The sequence below is a fragment of the Ictidomys tridecemlineatus genome, chromosome 2, assembly GCF_052094955.1.
Source record: "Ictidomys tridecemlineatus isolate mIctTri1 chromosome 2, mIctTri1.hap1, whole genome shotgun sequence".
Lineage (NCBI taxonomy): Eukaryota > Metazoa > Chordata > Mammalia > Rodentia > Sciuridae > Ictidomys > Ictidomys tridecemlineatus.
Window position 1 is genome coordinate 129,478,169 of NC_135478.1, and position 12,747 is coordinate 129,490,915.

General features: G+C 36.5%; 1 protein-coding gene across 6 annotated transcripts in view; it reads left to right on the plus strand.

The window, feature by feature from the left end:
* Positions 1-12,747, plus strand: part of LOC101961207 (polycystin-1-like protein 1) — a 109,785-nt gene that overhangs the window by 6,785 nt on the left and 90,253 nt on the right. For all 6 annotated transcript variants that reach the window (XR_013435030.1, XM_078039763.1, XM_078039767.1 and 3 more), the window contains 4 exons: positions 138-258; positions 3,751-3,862; positions 10,918-11,113; positions 11,888-11,944. Coding sequence is in view for 5 of the 6 variants with exons in the window: in XM_078039763.1 (XP_077895889.1) it covers positions 138-258; positions 3,751-3,862; positions 10,918-11,113; positions 11,888-11,944 (486 nt within the window). In the remaining variant the exon portion in view is untranslated. The remainder of the gene's footprint in view (positions 1-137; positions 259-3,750; positions 3,863-10,917; positions 11,114-11,887; positions 11,945-12,747) is intronic.

Here is a 12,747-nt window from a genome sequence, read left to right on the forward strand (position 1 = left end):
AGCCGGAGACCGTGTTTGGCTCTCATTCATTCTGTTTCTGGCTGCAGCATATGTCATTGGGTGCAATGAAGGTTGCAGATGTATATTTATAGATGATGCCATTCAAATGAAGTATCCCATATTTTTTCTCCCCATAGGACTTTCATTATGAATTTAGTTACCAGATAGGAAACACCTCCAAACATACCCTGTACTATGGGAGAGATACCCAGTATTATTTTGCATTGCCAGCTGGTCAGCCCTCAGACAATTACAAAGGTACGTAACAGTGCTAGTTGGATCACTAAGCTCCAGAAATTTTCTCCTGATTTACAAAAGCTAAAAATTTTTTAAAACTATGTGTGTACAAATTAAAATCATTTATTTATTTTGATGGGTTTAATGTTTTTTAGGTTAGTTTGATTACCTACCTTTTGGTGCAGGAAGAACATTAGAATAAATATCAGTAAATACACACACACACATACACACACCACACGTTTTAAATTTTAAATGACATATAATGTAGATAATAAAATGCCAAAGAATTTTTATATGAATTAAATAATTAACACCAATCTATTTCTTATTTACTAATGAAATATGCCATATCTGGTGAATCTTGCATTTAGTATAAGTGAAACCAAATCAATGTATGCAGACCAAAAAAATAATGTGAGATAAAGTACTAAAATAATATGAAGTAAAGTAATGTTGAGTTAGCAAATTAATTGTAAATCCTTTGTTAGTCCACTTCTCACTACTATCACAAATATCTGAGATGAATCAAATTAAAAAGAGGAAAAGTTTATTTGGGCTCACAGTTTTGGAGGTTTTAGTCCATAATTCATTGACACCATTGCCTTGTGCCTGTGGCAGCACGGTATATCATGGCAGGAACAAGTGATGTGAAGGCTCATTTACTTCAAGTCTGGGTATGAAAGAGGAAGGAGTGCCCTATGAGAGCACGCCCCCAATGACAGGAAGACTTTCCTCTAGGCCCCACTTCTTAAAGGTTCTACTACCTCTGAGTAGCACCAAGCAAGGGACTAAGCCTTGAATGTATGAACTTTTGTGATGAATTTCATATATAAACTCTAACCCCCAAGCAAAATGAATCCCATAGTGTGGGAAACTTTCTTCTCCTATCCCTGCCCCTGAGGTCCTGTCCATTTCTAAATCAGCACTTGGGAATGGACCTCACCTGAACATATAAGGGATTCTATCATTTAACACGGTACCTGGGTGGGCACAACCCAGTGTGGTTAAATTAGACTCTCCGGGGTGACTGATATTTTTTGTTTGTTTTTTAACTTCTAGACAATTGCTCTGTGCAAGCAAGGTTGAGAGTCACTAATCTAGAAGATTCTTTGAACTGAGTTGGTATAACTTTTTCAGCCCAAGTTCTGAACTAAGTCATGTCCCTGATGTATTGAAATCTCACCTCTCCTTTGAGTCTAGTGAAAGTACCTCTCCTTTGAGTCTAGTGAAAGTACTTTCTGTATGAAATCTTGCCTGTCACCTCCAATTAAAACATTTGTACTTTCTTCTAGATTCTAGTCAAATTGAGCAAAACTTTCCTGAGCATGGTGCAGTTGTGAGCTTTCTAATCATGTTCCACTTTGTATGTGATGCCTTTGTACTTCCATCTGAGCTTGAGGTTTGGTGAAGTCAAGCAACAAAAGGCTAGTACAGTAGATGTTGACTGAATGGTTGATTTTGACTTTCATGAGCTTGCCCTGATAAATCATTAAATGCTAAAATTGCATTTAACTTCTGTCCTTTGGAAAGTATTCTCATGATGGATGCTCATCCCAAGCTCCCCCAAGTCTCAGTAGAGGGTCCGAAGCCAGAAATGTATGTTAAGAGCTTGGTCAGAGCAGAATGTGTCCTTCAGACAAGGAGGCCCAAACCTCCATAGCAACCTTCTTATATGAAGACCTGGCATGTCCCTCCCCTGAGAGCTGCATGTGAGGTATGAGGGGCCTCTGTCCGCAAGGCCTGCCACAGACCATAGAGCTAGGCAGATATCCAAACAGAAGAACTTGGAGCAGGGCCTGAGCACCATGTTGACAAAAATTTTTAGAATCAAATTTCAAGTCACAGTCCCAGAGTAGTGTCAGGGTTAGTGATGGTACTCAGGTCCTTCACAAGTGTGATTTTGCTTCTAATGTTCATGATTATCATAATCAATTTCTATGAATATCTGCATTCAATATTAGATACATAATTAGATACAAAATTAGATACATAATGCATACCTTTTTATGTTCCATCTTTTGCAAAAATTAATATGGCACCTACTAAGTGTGTAAAATTGAACAGTCTTACCCCAAACCTACTTTTTTCTCTCATATTCTGTATCATGATTCATAGGACCAACATTTTATGCAGTGGGGGATTTATAATATTGGAGCTTTGCCAGGCACTGTAGTGCACATTTATAATCCCAGTAGCTCAGGAGGCTGAGACAGGAGGATCACAAGTTCAAAGCCAGCCTCAGCAACTTAGGGAGACCCTAAACACTCAGTGAGACCCTGTCTCTAAACAAAATACACAAAAAAAGGCTGAGGATATGGTTAAGTGGTTAAGTGTCTCCCTGAGTTCAATCCTTGGTACCAAAAGAACCCAAAAAACAAAATTGGAGCTTCCAGGGGCTCACATAATATTTACTGACTCAGAAATATTACTGGGGAAAAAGCAGAACCTAAATTTTCTTGTAGACAAGCTTTCCAGTGATGCAGGTGTCTGGGACCACATCTTGAGAAGAAATGACCTCTAAAATTAAGTTCCCAAACCCTTAGCATTGGGATTCAAATTGAAGATGTTATGAAGACACCACGGTGCATAGATCAACACACCATGTATCTTCCTGTATAAGTCACATATCTGCACCTATGGCCCTCACCACTTGATCACCACCCATACTCTGAGCTCATCTGCAGGTCTCCTCAGCATACCTGGAGCTGTTACCACATGGAGGGATTCCTAAGACCCAGTAGAGCCATTTCCTGCCACATTCCTATGTCTTCATGCAAACTTCCTTCAGTTAGACTTTGTCTTCACCTTTCTTCTAGACCTGTTAGATCTATACACGTCATTTAGGAACTGATTAAAATATTACCCCAGCCCTTGATGGACCATCAGGGAGACTATATTTCACTCTGTGAGCTCCCCGTGGCCCTGGCATTCACCCTGATTCAGCACTCCTCATGTTGCTAGTGGACAGGATTACTTGTAGGGTACAGACAATCCTTTTTGGTCATAACCTCCTATCCTGCCACAGGCTCACCTTTTGTGGGTCAAATGAGTGAAAGGGGGAGCATGTGAATAAATGAGTCATTCCCTGACACCCACAGCACACAATGGTGCCTTCTGCCTACCAACTCTCTGTGACACCTCGTGTCTTCCCTGTCTGATTGGCACTCAGTGCCTTGTACTGATGCTCAGATTTTATGTTGGGGTGTGAGATCTTCCCAGAAATGGAGAACCTGAAGTACCACTCCCATGCCTTGCCTTATTTTAGTAGCCCTTGAAGCAACCGTCATCATTCCATCATATGGATCTGCTCAAAGGAGATTCTATTTGCTGGTTTGTTGGTAACTACAGTGTAAGCACCTTGAGAGGGCAAACAGCCTGCAATTTCCTCTCATCCTGCGCTTTGCAGGACTAAGCTCATCCACCTGGTGCTGCTCAGTTGCTGTCAGGGTGTGAAGAGGCATCTCTGTAGCCACCTATTCAGGATGACCCTCCTGTCATGTTCTCTCATAGTCATGGTTTCTACTGAGATCACAGACAGCAAAGGCTCCAAGGCACTGGCGTGCTCTGTGGCGGTGACCGTGCTGCCCCGTTTCCATGGGAAAGACTGCCTCAGCGAGGACCTGTGAGTATCACACGACACAGACATCCAAAGCAGTGTCCATATTTCCTCAGGGGACAGCAGCAAGGAAGAGTGGCAGGAACTGATTTCAGGATGGGCAAAGGGAGAAGTTGGGGTTCTGTCACTATAGTCCTGTTGACTCACCTTTCTGTGGCATCTGTGCCAGTGCTTCAGAACCCATGACACACTTTTTTCTTTCTTTAGAACTGTTTTATGAAGGTATCATTTACCTGTTATATAGTTCACTCACTAAAGGTGTGCGATTCCTTGGTTCTTAGTACTCTTACAGAATTGTACAATCTTCAGCACAATCTAGTTTTAGACAATTTTCACGACCATAAAATATATTTATTATAATGTGCTCATTAGTTGCCGCTCCTCTACCCACACCACTATCTTTAGTTTCCTCCTCCCAGCCCCAGCCCCAGCCCCAAGTAGAAACTAATTTTATATCATGTCTACCAATTTGCCTATTCTTGGAATTTCAGTGGGATGATATGAAATGTGATTTTAATAACTGTTTTTCTTCATGAATGTTTCTGAGTTTTATCTAGATGATCATATATTAGTACCTTGTTCCTTTTTATTTTTGAATATTATTTATTGTATAGATATATCACATTTTGGTTTTTTTATTTTTAAATTAATGGACATGTGAGTTTTTTCCCCACACTTTGGTTCTATAACAAACCATTCTGTTCTAGGCATTCTTGTGTGAGATTTTGTGTGCAGGGTTGCTGTCAGTTCTCTTGAGTAGATAACTAGAAGTGGAACCACTGGTAACTCTGATAACCATGCATAACTTCTGATAACACTGACAACCATGATAAGTCTAGTTTTAGCATTTAGAAAAATGCCAAAATATTTTCCAAAATGGCTGCACCCTTTTGTATTCCCACCAACACTAGATGAGGGTACATCCTAACAAACACTGGTTGTTGTCTGCTTTTTGATTATGGCTATTCTAATGAGTGTCATTGAAGTTTGGATTTTCATTTCCCTATGCTCTTATGATGCTGAGCATCTTTTCATGTGCTTTGGGTATCTTCCTTCTAGATGTTTATTCATCCACTTTGCCCATTTTTGATTTGAATTATTTTTGTTCTTATGATTAATTTGTGGGAGGTTTTCTTGTAGGCATTGCATACAAATTCCTTTAAAGATATGATCTACAAATGTATTCTCTCAGTCTCTTTTCATTTCACTTTCTTGATTGTCCATTGAAGAATGAAAGTTTTTGAAGACCCTACTTAATTTTGAGTGGTCTAATTTAATTATCCTCTCTTTTATTCCTTGTGTTTTTTATGTCAATCTATGAAATTACTGCCTAGTGAAATAATACAAAGACTACATCTGTATTTTTTCTTAAGAGTTTTTGTATTTTTAGGTCTTACATTTAAGTTTATGATCCACTTAGAGTAAATTTGTATGTGTATGTGTGTATATGTGTGTGTGAGTGTGTGTGTGTGTGTGTGTGTGTGTGTGTGTGTGTGTGTGTATAGGGCTCCACCTGCATTCTTTAGCATATGAATATCCAAACTTTTAAGCACAGGTTGTTGAAAACTGTTTCCTCCACAGAATTGTCTTTGGCTTTCTGTCAAAAATCAACACCACATGTTGGGGTTTATTTCTGGATTCTCCATTCTGTTCAATTTTCTAGATATCTCTTTTACACCAATGCTATGTTTTTTGATTACTGTAGTTTTGTAGTAAACTTTGGAACGGAGAAGCCTGAACCCAATTTTGTTATTTCTTCATAAGATCGGCTATCCCAAATTCCTTGAAGTTCCACATGACTTTTTAAAAGCATCTTGTTAGTTTCTGCAAAAGCAAAACAGAGCATAGGTGCCACAGTGACTGGTGTTGGCCACCCTCTCTCTTGCTCCAACTTAGCCTGCCCTTCCTAATACTGTGGGCTAGGGCTACCAACACCTATGAAGGTGTTAAAAAAGAATAAAACAAAGCAAAAGCTAACTAGGATTTTCATAGGGATATTCTAGAATATATAGATCAGTTTCAGAAGTATTACTATCTTAACATTAAGTCTTCCGATTCATGGACATGGGATGTCTCCTATTTTTTAGACCTTTAATTTCTTTCAACAATGTTTCATAGTTTTCAGTAGGCACATCTTGTATTTCTTTTTTAGAGTTTATGAGTATTTCACTATTATTGATGTCATTATAAGTGGAATTATTTTCTTAGTTACATTTTTGAATTTTTATTGTAGTAGATAGATCAATAATTGATTTTGCATATTGATCATGTATCCTATAACCCTGCTAAATATGTTTATTTCAGTAGATTTTTTAGCACTTCCTCTGGAGCTTTCCATATATAAGATTGTTTCATCTATAAATAGAGACTGAAACACTTTGATCTTTCCAGTCTGATGCCTTTTATTCCTTTTTTCTTGCCTGATCAGTTCTTGCTAGAACCTCCAGTTTAATGATTAGGGGGAAGCATTCAGTGTTTCACCTTGTGTTTAGTATGGTGTTAGCTATAAGTTTTTTGTAGGTGTTTGTTATTGGGTTGAAGATGTTCCCATCTATTCCTAGTTTATTGGGTGTTTTTAATCATGAAAGTATGTTGAATTTTTTCAAATGCTCTTGCTAGGCCTATTGATGTGATTATATGGTTTTGGTCCTTTATTCTAATTAACAAGTTGATAAGGTTTGGATACTTGGGTTCCTGCTGACACTTTATTTCCAGTGTAACAGTATCGAGGTTGGGGGGCAGGTAGGGGGCTTTGACCATCATGAATGGAATTAGTACCCTTTTAAAAGGGCTGGAATGATCCATTTAGGCCCTTGTTGCCCTTGCATCTTCCACATGAGAATGCAGTGTTCTTGCCCTCTTGAGGAAGCAACAGGGTGCCATCTTGGAAGCAGAGAGCATCCCTTACCAGACACTCATCCTGTCAGTACACTGATTCTGAACTTCCCAATCTCCAGAACTGTGAGAAATAAATTTTTGTTCTTCCTATTTCATCCAGTTTCAAGGCTTTTGGGGGCTGGGGCTGGGGCTCAGTGGCAGAGCGCTTGCCTTACACATGTAAAGCACTGGGTTCGATCCTCAGCACCACATTAAAAAAATAAATAAATAAAGATTTGTGTCCATCTATAACTAAAAAATATTTTTTAGAAAAGAATTTTGTCATAACTTTCCAAACAGATTAAGACACAAGTTATATTTATATATGATCATTTTTCACATGTTGAATCACTTTTACATTTCAGGAATATATCCCATTGGTCCTAGCATATAATTCTCTTTCTGTGTGGGTGGATTTGGTTTTTCTAATATTATACTTCGGAGTTTTGTGTCTACATTCGTAAGCACTATTGGCTGGTAGTTTTCATTTCAGCTTTGCCTTTGTCTGGCTTTACTGTCAGAGTAATACTGCCCTCAGTCTATTTACAAGTGTTCTTTTGTATTATTTGGAACATTTTGTGAGGATGAGTATCAATTCTTCTGTGAACATTTGATAAAAATTATGAGTAAAATTATCTACATCTGTATTTTCTTTTTGGAAAGTTTTAAAATTACTAATGTATTCTCATAGTTTTAGTCATTTGTTTCTTTTAGAAATTTTCTCATTTCATCTACATTCTGTAATATTTTGGTGCACAGGATTTTTTAAAAGAATAGAATTGCATTGTAGTCTTTTTTATCTCTATATGGTCAGTAGTGATATTCATTTTATTCATTATTTTAATAATTTCATTATTTTCATTTTGTGTCTTTGTCAGTCTAGCTAAAGATTTGTCAGCTTGGATGATCTTTTCAAAGAACTACTTAGGGTTTCACTGATTTTTTTTTCAATTTCATTCATTCCTGAACTAATCTTTAACATTCCTTTTCTTCTGCTTGTCTGGGTTTAGTTTGCTTTTCTTTTTCTTGTTCTCTATATGGGCTAATGATTTGATATCTTCTTTCAGACATTTGTAGCTATAAATTTCACCCCAAGCACTACTTTAACTGTATCCCAGTTACTTTCCTTCATTAATTTCAAAGTGTTTTGTCATTTTCCTTTCTGCTGCTTCTTGAACCATTGATTCTTTATGAATACGTCATTTAATTTTCACATATTCATGAATTTGCCAAATTTCTTTTTGTCTTTGATTTCTAATTTAATTCCATCATGGTCAGAGGATGTACTTTGTATTATTACAATAATTTAAATTTTATTGAGTTTTTTAATGCCTACATATATGGTATATTCCAAAAAAAATCCTTTACTTGAGAAGAATGTGTATTCTGCTTTTGGGGGGTAAAATGTTCTGTGGATATCTGTTTGGCCTATTTCCTTCATGTTATTGTTTTACTCTTACAAAGATTTATTGATTTTCTTTCTTGTTTTTCTACCCATTATTGACAGTATAATTTAATTTTTTTTCCTTTCCCTATAGGTCTGTTGGTTTTTGCTTCATGTGTACAGCATCTGTTGTTAGGTCCCTATATATTTATATATTTTTTAATCTTCCTAATATTTTATCATTGGGAAATGTTCTTTATCACTAATACTTGTTTTTGTCTTAATTTATTTTTAGTCTGATATAAATATAACCTTTCTAGGTGCCTTATAGTATCTGTTTGTATTTATGTCTTTTTCAACCTACATTTATCCTTTAGTTGGATCTTATTTTCGTAGCCAGCCTTTTATTCCCTATCTTTTGTCTGGATTGTGTGACACATTCACAGTTTTTACTATTATTAGAATCATTGAATGTAGGGTTTACTATTTTACTTTTGTTTTCTATATGTCCCATGATAATTTTGTTCCTCTCTTCTTCCTTTATCATCTCCTTTTTTCTTAAAAGAATATTTTGTATTGTACCATTTTAACTCCCTTAATGATTTTTTTACAAATATTTGTTGTAGATGGATACAATACCTTTATTTTATTAATTAATTGCCATGTGGTGCTGAGGATTGAACCCAGTGCCTCATACATGCTAAGCAAGCCATGTGCTCTACCACTAAGCCACAACCCCAGCCCTCCCTTAAGGATTTTTAAGTATATTTTTCAGATACTTGTTTAGTTGTTGCTCTAGAGCTTACAATTTACATCTTAGCTTATTAGAAACTTCTACAAACTAATATTAAATTGCTTCCAGTTATATATAGAAACTTACACCTATATAGCTCCATTTTCTCTTATTTTTGTGAAGTTATTATTATGTAAACAACTTATATTATGCTATAATACAGTGTTATGACTATTCTTTTATATAATCTATTTTTAGAGAAACTAGAAAAGAAAAAAGGGTACAATCTATTTTAATAAGTGTTTTTAAAGTATATTAATCTTCTTATTAGTTGTCTTCAAGTATCCCTGTAAGTTCAAGTTGCCATTTAGTGTCACTTCACTATTCAATATAGCTTCATCCCCACTCCCATTCTTAATGTTGTTATTGTTATATTACCTTTCTCTGCATTATGGGCCCAACAATAACATTTTATAGATATTATCTCATGCAATGGCTTTTAAAATAAGTTAAGAATGAAAAATGTGATTTATGGATTTAATGATGTCCAGCATTTTCATGAGTCTGTTCATTTTTTTTCCTACTGTTTTATTTCTGTGGCTCATGGTCTTTATTGTTCTATCCTCAAATTTGTAAATTCTTTCTTTTCTCAAACCTACTTTTGAACCTTTCTAGTGAATTTTTCATTTTGATTATTGTACATGCAACTCTAAAATTTCCATTTGGTTCTTTCTGTATCATAAATGTATTATTTTATCTCTTTATTAATGTTCTCTGTTTAATTCTTTATTGTTATGCCTTTATTTATTTTTTTTAGGAGGGGTGGGTACCAAGGATTGAACTCAGGGGCACTCGACCACTGAATCACATCCCCTGCCCTATTTTATATTTTATTTAGAGACAGGGTGTCACTGAGTTGCTTAGGGTTTTGCTAAATTGCTGAGGCAGGCTTTGGACTCATGATCCTCCTGCCTGGCTATTTAATTTTTAAAATATGGTCTTCTTTAGCTCTTTGAACATATTTATAAAAGCTGCTTTGAAGTATTTGCTAAGTCCAACATTCAGGTCTTCCCAAAGACAATTTTTATTGTTTGCTTATCTTTCATGTGTTTTGGCTATACTTTAAGTGTCTTTGGGTATCTCATGATTTTTCATTGAGAATTGGATATTTTAGATAAATATATCATGATCACTGTGGGTATTGACTCATTCCTTTTCTCTGGGCTTGTTTTTGTTTGTTTGGCTTATTTATTGACTTAGCAAGACTACTACTGTGAAGTGTATTTCCCTCTTTGTATAGCCCATGGTGTTTCTGCTCAGATTTATTTGCGTGTTTTTATCTTCAGTCTGGATTCCTATAGTCTTGGTCTCCATTAATTAGTCATTACTCCTTTGGTCAAATGTGTGCTTAAGCATACATGCTAAGTGTTCACACAACATTTTTTAATAAATTGGAATTTCTATTTTACACATTTGGAAACTGAGGCTCATTTATTCTGGTAAATGTTGCTCTGAAAGTGATACAACAAAGAAATTGCAGGGCAAGGGCTGGAACTGACCATTGACCTTGAACACTAGACTATTTTCAGGGCTTCCTGTTGTCTTTCCAAGTGCAAATAACTGAAATATACCATTTTTAAATAAATAAACTAATACCCAGTTGTTGAAATCTGAAGTCATTAACTTGTAATTTTACCAGAAACCACAAGTACAGTATGCATATCCACTCCGTTGTGCATCTGAGCATTAATTACCAACTCTGAATTATTAGGATGCTGTGAAACTTCATCCAGCTGTAGCCTCTGTGGTATCTCTGGACTACATTTCCTCACCTGACATGATATTTCTGTATCCGTACCTGTGTGACTTCTTGAGCCCTTTTCAGTTCTAAACAAAGGGTTTTATGGGAGTTTGACAGGATGTCTTGTCTCTGTACAGACCAATTCTCCTTTGTGTCATACTCTTTCTTTCGGGAATCACCCAAGACTAAATTCCATTCCACCCTTAGTCGGCAAGATGAATAGTTTTACAGTGTGTCCGATCATGATAGTTCTGTGTTTTCTTCAGATATAATTCCAGTCTGAAAAACCTGTCCACCCTTCAGCTGATGGGGAGTTACATGGAAATGAAGAACTATGTCACCATGATCACTGGGATCCTGAATCGTTTGGTTAAGGAGAACAGAAATACATCATGTGGTCAATGGTCACAAATACAGGATGCATTGATTTCTTCTGTATGCAAATTAGCTTTTGCAGATCAGGTATGGCCTAGAGCATGGTGAGGGCAGGGTCTGTAAACTTGTGTCAGGTAGTGGGTTCATGGCTGTTTGACTCCCAGGAAGTAGTCCTACTGATGAAACACAAGCAAGAAAGGTGACCAGGTAGGCAGCCAGCTTGGCTCCCATACACGGGTTTGATCTCTCTTGCCTTCTGACATGTCTTATAAATGAACACTGCAAGTCAATCATATCATAATAGATAATTCCTCTAGTGTAAGTTAAAATTCTGTAAATCCAATCTGATTTTATCTTGTTGACTATAATATCCTTGATAGTCATTATTTTATGCAACTTCTTATGAAATGATGATATAATCAAAGGTTACCATCTTTGTTCACATTTCTGCACCTCTGTCTTATAATGGGCACTAGAGATCATTCACATCTACAAAAAAACTATCTTGTTTCATTGTAAGATTCTTCACTTGAACTACTGTTTTTCTTCCTTCATCATTCTCTCTGAACTTTTCTCAAAGTTTCAATTAGTTCTGTCCCTTAATTTCCTTCTCTTTCATGTCAGTTTCCTGATGAGATATGTGAGACTGGCTAGAGGCACATAGGAAGAGGCATGTTAAACTAAAAAGAGAACTCAAACAGGGGTCCTGGTCTTACTGGAGAAGGGCTGGCTCCAGGTCATCTCTTAGTTGAAAGCATAAATTCTGCTCTACTTTTACATAAGCAGGCTGAAACTGAACTAATACACTAATTTCTTTTTTCTTCTTTGTTCCTTTATTGTTTACTTGATTTTGCTGTTCAGGAAGAAATAATTCATTCTGTTCTTATGTTGAGAAATCTTATAAGCTTCTCTAATAAGGTAAGTGCTATTTATTTTCATGTTTTATTTTCCTGTTTTTTTGCATAATTAGGAGGCCATGATCATTTTTTTATTATTTTTAACGTTTTGGTACTGGAGATTGAACCCAGGGATGCTGTACTGCTCAGATACATCCCCAACTTTTATTTTTTAGTTTGAGTGACCAAAAACTTGCAATCCTCCTGCCTCAGCCTTCTGAGCCACTGATATTGCCAGCCTGTGCCATGTTGCCCCACCATTATCAGTTCTTGAAAAATATTCTGTTTAGAGTTATATTTTGACACTTAGATTATAAACATGACTTTCTCCTAAGAATTCATTGGGATTGTGCATCTCCAATCATAGCTGAAGAATTTCTTTATTTCTATAGAAATTTGGAAACCCAAAGTAAAAATGATTAAACATAAGAGCTATTGATGCTACAAATCAATTGGTGAAAGAGACATTATTTATTATTAATGCATGTTTTGGATTTTCCTATCTCCCTGCATTCTTTTTTTCTTCTTCTTCAAATCTCTGATGCTCTGCTGTGCCCCCTTCAACAGGTGTTCTAACTCTGCCACACTTTAGAGAGCCCATGGGAGTTTCTCATTGCCACCAGTCTACAAGATGGGTGAAACCACACCCACCTCCCACACTCAGTCACCATAGCAATGATTCCCTACCTCCAGCAAGCATCTGTCCCTTGTTTTATGTTCAGAATCCCATTCAGGGCCACCTCATAGTGCCTTATTTCAGCCTGGGTGACAAATGCTTCTTATGGTCAAGCTGTGCCCAGCCTGAGTGCCTGCTGCTGGTGGTCC